The following is a 6,878-nucleotide window of genomic DNA, read 5'->3' as shown; positions in this document are numbered from 1 at the left end:
CCCATCTGTGTTGTGAGGTGTCATAAAAACTCCAGCCAGCCAGGCGCGGTGGCTCACGTCTGTAATCCCAGCCCTCTGGGAGGCCGAGGCAAGAGGATTGCCTGAGCCCAGGGGTTCCAGACTAGCCTGGGCAACCTGGAGAGACCTCATCTCTACAATAAATAAAAAAATTAGCTTGATCTTGACTACTGGCCTTAAGTGATCCTTCTGCCTCGGCCTCCTAAACTGCTGAGATTACAGGCATGAGCCACCACATCTGTTTAATTCTTCTTTAGGGGAACATTTGCATCCCTTATTCCCCTTCCATGTCCTCCCTCCTCAATTGCCATCTGTGTGGATGTTGATGCAGACTTACAAATAGATTTTTCTTTTTTTTTTTTTAAAGACAGGGCCTGGGGGGTGCGAACACAACATTAATAAGGGTACCTGATCTCAGACCAGGCAAACTGGGGACCAGAGGGAGGCCCAGACTTTACTTGTATGATGATCACTTGTATACCTGATCCTGAATTGTACTGCACATCTTTAAAATTAAAAAAAAATTTAAAAAGACAGGGCCTTACTCAGTCACACGGGGTAGAGCACAGTAGCGTGATCATAGCTCACTGCAGCCTCAAACTCCTGGGCTCAAGGGATCCTACCCAACTCAGCGTCCTGAGTAGCTGGGATTACAGGTAGGCACCACCACGCCCGCCTTGGCAAAGGGACTTTTTTTCTTTATGACTGCATGCACAATAAAGTGCTCAAATGTTTGAGGAATGAGTGAACAAACACATCTTCAGCCCTTTCTCTGCCCAATGTGACCTCCGGATCCTTTCATTTTCTTTCCTGGCACTTAAGTGTATATGTGTGTTGAATGGCCCAACATCCTTACTGACCTTTACCTGTGTGAAGATGAGCATCCTGTTTATTTTGCTTACTGCTGTGTCCCCAGTTCCTTACACACAATGTTCCTTAAACACGTGGTATGACTCCAGTAAATATTGGCGGAAGGTTGGGAGGAGATTCTTCTGGTTTTATAACCTGAGAAGCTGATGTCTCCTCCACTTCCTCCTTGAACTCACACATTCCTGGGCTTTGAGCATTCCTCAAGTTGGAAGATGTAATGTACCTTCACCTCTCTCAAAATAAGACTCCTCCCCATATAGGGGGAGTTAGGAGTGAAGAGCTCTCACTTCTCCACCCACTTTCAGACCCCAGTGGAAACAGACATCAGAAGGCTGTTGAGAGAGGAGCCTTTAATGAAAGATGAGTTTCAGGCCTGGACGACTACTCTTGCGCCCTTGGTGTGTGGGGGGTTGGGGTGGGCGAGGGTATGGGGAGGGATAAGGGGGGTGAGTTGGAAGCAGGATAAAAGGCAGGTCTGGCAGGGCGGAGGGGAAGGGCGCTGCCCACTGGGGCCATCTGCTCAGCTGTTCTCCCAAAAGAAGTTGTTACAGGCCACTGTGAGAGCAGCCACCAGCACCACGTACTCCTGGAAGTCTACCTCCCCATCTCCATTCTCGTCCAGCTCCTTCATCACCTTGTCCACAGCATCCGCATCCTTCTGTGCCTGTGGTGGAGGAGAGGGAGAGGGAGGTGTATAGCACTAAGTCAGGGGCAAGGGAGGTTGTTGAGGAGAAAGAGGCAGAGATGAGTGAGAGGAGCTACATCTAATTATGGGACTCTTCAGCTGCCCTCAAAACACCCGAGGGCTCTGGTGCCTACAGAACAAGCTCCCTAACCTGGCAGAAATAATAATGACATCAGCTACCATATGTTGAGTGCTTACAGTGCAGCAAGCACTACATTCAGAGTTGTTTGTTTTTTGAGTGGGAGCATCACTTTTTCCACCCTGCCTGGAGTGCAGTGGCATGCTGCTCCGGGCCACCGCAGCCTCGACCTGCTGGACTCTGGCGATCCTTCCGCCTCAGCCTTCCAAGTAGCTGGAACTACAGGCACGCACTACCATGCCCGGCTAATTTTTTGATTTATTATAGAGACAAAGTCTCGCCATGTTGTCCAGGCTGGTCTCGAACCTGCGGGCTCAGACAATCCTCTTGCCTCGTCTCCCAAAGTGCTGAGATTACAGGCATGAGTCACCACGCCCGGTTTATACTAGGAGCTTTACAAGCATTGTGCACTTTAATTCTAATACAAATCATGGTGCACAGTGATTCATGCTTGTAATCTTAGCACTTTGGGATACTGCTTGAGCCCAGGGGTTTGAGACTAGCTTGGGCAACATAGACCCTGTATCTACAAAAAAAATTAAAAAATTAGCCAGGCATGGTGACACATGCCTATAGTCCCAGCTATTCAGGATGCTGAGGCAGAAGAACTGCCTGAGCCCAGGAGGTTGAGGCTGCAGTGAGCCATGATTGTGCTAGATTGAGTGACAAGAGTGAGACTCTGACTCAAAGTAAAAGAACTGGGCATGGTGGCTCATGCCTGTAATTCCAGCGCTTTGGGAGGCCAAGGCGGGAGGATCACTTGAGGCCAGGAGTTCAAGACCAGCCTGGCTAACATAATGAGACCTCATCTCTACCAAAAAAATAAATAAAATAAAAATTAAAAAAATAAAATAGCTGGGCGCGGTGGTTCATGCCTGTAATTCCAGCACTTTGGGAGGCAGAGATGAGAGAATTGCCTGACCTAGGGGTTCAAGACCAGCCTGGGCAACTTGGTGAGATCCTGTCTCTGCAACAAATAAAAAAAGAAGGCCGGGCTCAGTGGCTCAGTCTGTAACCCTAGCACTTTGGGAGGCTGAGGCGAGTGGATTGCCTGAGCCCATGAGTTTGAGACCAGCCCAGGCAACTTGGCAAGACCTCTGAGGTGGACAGATTGCCAGAACCCAGCAGGTCAATGCTGGGGTGGCCGTGAGCGTGCCACTACACTCCAGCCTGAGCGATGGAGTGGGACTCCAACTCAAATAAATAAATAAATAAAATAAAATTAGCCAGGCATGGTGGTGCGCGTTTGTAGTTCCAGGAAGGCTGAGGTGGAAGGATCGCCTGAGCCCAGTAGATCGAGGCTGTGGTGGCCGTGAGTGTGTCACTGCACTCCAGACTGGGTGAGACTCTGACTCAAAAAATAAACAAACAAAAACCTCAAAGCTGGTGCACTTCCTCCTATGTCTTGACTTCATGGCCCCTGTGAGCATCTGCAGTCTACTCTTCCGTGTCCTTCATGCCAGTCAGATGAAACTCCTGGGTGTGCGCCTCATTCTTTTTTCTCCCATGCTTCTGTTCATGCAGATACCTCCTCCTAAAATGTCTACATTCATCCCAAAATCTTCCAATGGAAACCCATGGCTTAAGTGCCACCTCTTCAGAGAAGCTGTTTCATTTCAGTCCGGTCAATAGTCTCCGATAACCTTTTTGGGAACCTCTGCTAAGGCTCTGTGTACTTCCTGGAGTTAATGGTTTACTTTTCTGTGTCTGTCTTTCACTTCTGGGGTGTGAGCCTTATTACTGGTGAATCTACATAGGGGACAGCACTTAACATGTGATCAGTGAACCCAGGCATCTGGCTTGATCAGGAGGAGTAGGAGAGCCTAAGAAACCTGGGAGAGGAGCCTGGGAGAACTTGGGAGAGAAGCCCTAGAGAGGCGGGCAGAGGGCCGGGAGGTGCCTGCCGCATTCCCCCTCCCCTCGCCCACTCCACCCTGCACCCCCATGCTGTGCTCACATCCAGGAAGCCGGAGAGCTCCGTCTGCAGCAGCTCTTTCAGCTCCTTCTTGTTCAGCTTGTACTTGTCCCCCTCCTTGCCCGAGTGGGCGTGGAACACGTTGATGAGGGTCTCCATCGCCGTCTCCAGCTCAGAGCCCATTGCGGCAGTGCACCTACCCACCCCACGGTCGACATGAGCTGGGGACCAGGCCAGGGTATCTGAGGTCCCACTGAGGGGAGCCCTCAGGCCCGTCCCTGGTCCCACAGCTCAGATAGCCATGAGAGTGGAGCCCCACTGTAATGGATCTTTATGGAGATTTTACAGTTTGGGGGAAGCCCCAACAGACCTAAATCCGGACCTGTTCTCTGTGTCCCTCAATCTGTTCCCAACCAGAGGGAGTCAGGGTTGGGTGTGGAGAGAGCAGCTGGAGCTGGGCTGGCTCTTGAGGCCTGCAGTAGACGTCTGCAGTGGCCTCCTGGGCAGAGACTGAGGAGGGTGGGGCAGGCAGGAGTGGTCACAGGACCCGGCCAGGCTTCCGCTGGCTCTATTTTTACCCTGGCCCTTGCCTGCCTCGCACAGCCAGGCTCTGCTATTGGGGGTGGTGGTCTGGGGTCCCCTCTACAGCCTTGCCTGTGCTGCACATCCCCACAAGAAGTCAGTTTGGTACCCTGGCTGAGCCTGATGGAGGAGGTGGCAGCCCGAGTGGGTGGTCTAATTTTTCTTGGGGAGGGGGGATCTCACTGCCCCTGAGCTTCCTTTTGATAGCATGGGGGCCCCTTGTGGTCCCTCAGCTGTGCTCTTTCCTGAACATGTCATTTAATTTCTCTAGGGCATGCCTCACAGTACCTCCAGCTTGATTCCTCCTACTTCTTTGCAAAATTATCCCTTCTATGTAGCAGGTGGTGAGGAGGAAGAGAGGACTGTCTGAGCCTTTTCCCTGGAGCCAGGGCTCTCAGGGAGGGGGAGGGGAGACCTGCAGGCCTTGTCCCCATGGCTGCCCATGCCTCATTGATGTGGAGATAGTGAAAGTGGGTGGATGGGGCTGGTATGTGTTGGGAGGTAAAGGGCTGAGTGCATAAGGTCCTCTGAGTTCAAGGGACTTGTAGAGAACAGAAGAATGAAGGGGTCTGTTGAGAGGAAACTGCCAAGTCAGGGGGCCCCTTTCCCTTGGCGCTGGGACAGTAGGTCCCTCCACAGCCCCAGGGGGCAGCTCAGGTGTCTCGGATCAGGTGTCCCCATCCCTTCCCAGGCCTAGGGGCCTGGACAATAGACCCCGATCAGATGACACCCCAGCTCTTCAATGGGGCCCTTGTGAGTGTCACCTGAACTCCGGACATGAGAAGCGGTTGTCACAGAGACAGGGGGAGATGGAACCCAAGCTGGGGCTGATGGAGGGGATAAGGGGCGCTCGAGAGAGGGATGCTGGTGGCTCGATTACCAGCCCCTTGTGGGGAGGGGCACCTGGAGGTTGCCTGGAGCCCTAGAGCAGCCTGGGATTTTAGGTGGGGACAGTTCTGAGAAGACCTGGGGCAGATGGGAAAACAGAAAAGAATTAGGGGAAAGAGTCTGGAGGTCTGGGCGAAAATGGAGAGGAGGAGAAAGGGGAGGTCCTGAGGAGATAAAGTTGAGAGGGGGCACAGCACCCTGGAGCCCCCCTTCCTGATATCACATGAGCCATGCTCTGCCACCCCCAGGCTTCTCAGGGACCTGAGCTCTTGGCAAGGCTGGGTGGGAGCGGCTGAGGCTGAAAGGGAGGGGGCAGAAACAGCTGCTGTATTTGCTCTCTTATTCTTAACCCATGGGAGGCAAGATGAGGGACTGGGTCTCCTCCCCAACACCTGGGAGACTGAGGGGCCCTGGGCAAGGGACATGAAGGCTCTGTGTGTGAGGGCCAAGTGGCCTGGAAGCTCCGTGGCGGGTTCCCCACCTACTTTCTCACTTTTGAACCCCCAGCTATCTCTCTAACCTCTGCTAGCCTCTCCTTACCCCCTTCCAAACCCTGTCTCCCCCAAATCCCAATCTGCCCTCACTCCAACTCTCCCGGACCCTCAGTGTGCCACAGTGCCTTTATCCCTAGACTCTTGAAGCTCCTCTAAATTCCCCTTTCCCCCAGCTGGTCAGGCCAGGGACCTAGCCCAGGTGGGTAGGATACTCACGGTCGGCCTGGGCCTGAGGTGGGAGCAGATTCTGGACAGACAGATGGACGAGGCTGCAACTGTGGCTACTGAAGCTGTGTGGGGAGACCTGTCTTCAGCCGTCCCTCCCCCGCTGACCCCCCCAGCGGCTCCACCCCTTCACAGACAGACACCCAGTGGGGCAAGGGGCCAGGAGTGGACAGAGGCGCCCTCTGTCTCCTGGGCTGAAACAGGCTGCCCTGTGTCTCTTCCCCAGCCTTGGTTGACCCCCCTTCTTCCTCCCTGGGCACCAGTGGTACAGGAGGAAGGAGGTGGGAAGGAGGTTCTGGGAGGGACACTGAGATGTCTCATGCCCAGCTCAGCTCAGCTCAGTGGTCATGCAGCCCCTGCAGCTGGCTGGGCTGATTGGGCAGGGAAAGGGGAGGATTCCACTGAGGGGAGTCCCAGTCTGAGGCTCCTCCATGGGGTCTCACTGAGGGACCCCTCAGTGAGTAAGTTAGTCTTGGGAGTCTCCCTGAGGGATTTTAGTTTGGGATCCAGGTCTCAGCTGGGATTCTTCTGTTTGTGAGGTCTCAGTCTGGGGTTCTCTGAGTGGTTTTGGTCTGCAGGTTCCTTTGCGGGGCCTCATTCTGAGACGCCTCTGTGCTGTATCTCAGACTGGGTCTTTCAGTGCTGTGCTCCCTGTTTTTTTTGGTTTGTTTTTTTTTAGTTGGAGTCTCACTCTGTCGCCTGGACTGGAGTGCAGTGGCACGCTCCCAGCCACCACAGCCTCAACCTGCTGGACTCCGGTGATCCTTCCGCCTCAGCCTTCCAAGTAGCCGAAACTACATGCACGTGCTACCACACCCGGCTAATTTTTTTGATTTACTGTAGAGACGAGGTCTCGCCAAATTGCCCGGGTGGGTCTCGAAACTGCAGACTCCGGCAATCCACTCGCCTCGGCCTCCCAAAGTGCTGGGATTACAGGCTGAGTCACCGAGCCTGGCCTTAGTTGATTTTTGTTTTTTTTTTTGAGTTGGAGTCTCACTCTGTCGCCCAGACTGGAGTGCAGTGGCCGCTCCCGACCACCGCAGGCTCGACCTGCTGGGCTGC

At 53.6% G+C, this 6,878-nt stretch overlaps 1 protein-coding gene across 1 annotated transcript; it reads right to left on the bottom strand.

The window, feature by feature from the left end:
* Positions 1-1,219: 1,219 nt before the first annotated feature.
* On the bottom strand, positions 1,220-5,939 carry S100A1 (S100 calcium binding protein A1). Its single transcript, XM_008052142.1, has 3 exons — positions 5,808-5,939; positions 3,670-3,823; positions 1,220-1,552 (listed from the first exon to the last, which is right to left on the bottom strand). The coding sequence occupies exons 2-3, from the start codon at positions 3,808-3,810 to the stop codon at positions 1,409-1,411; spliced, it is 285 nt and encodes a 94-aa protein (XP_008050333.1). The 5' UTR covers positions 3,811-3,823; positions 5,808-5,939; the 3' UTR covers positions 1,220-1,408.
* Positions 5,940-6,878: the final 939 nt, after the last annotated feature.

Source organism: Carlito syrichta, unplaced genomic scaffold, assembly GCF_000164805.1.
Source record: "Carlito syrichta isolate Samal-C Ts95f unplaced genomic scaffold, Tarsius_syrichta-2.0.1 Scaffold257816, whole genome shotgun sequence".
NCBI classification, from domain to species: domain Eukaryota; kingdom Metazoa; phylum Chordata; class Mammalia; order Primates; family Tarsiidae; genus Carlito; species Carlito syrichta.
The sequence above is the reverse complement of the archived record's forward strand: the minus strand, read 5'-3'. Positions and strand labels throughout refer to the sequence as shown.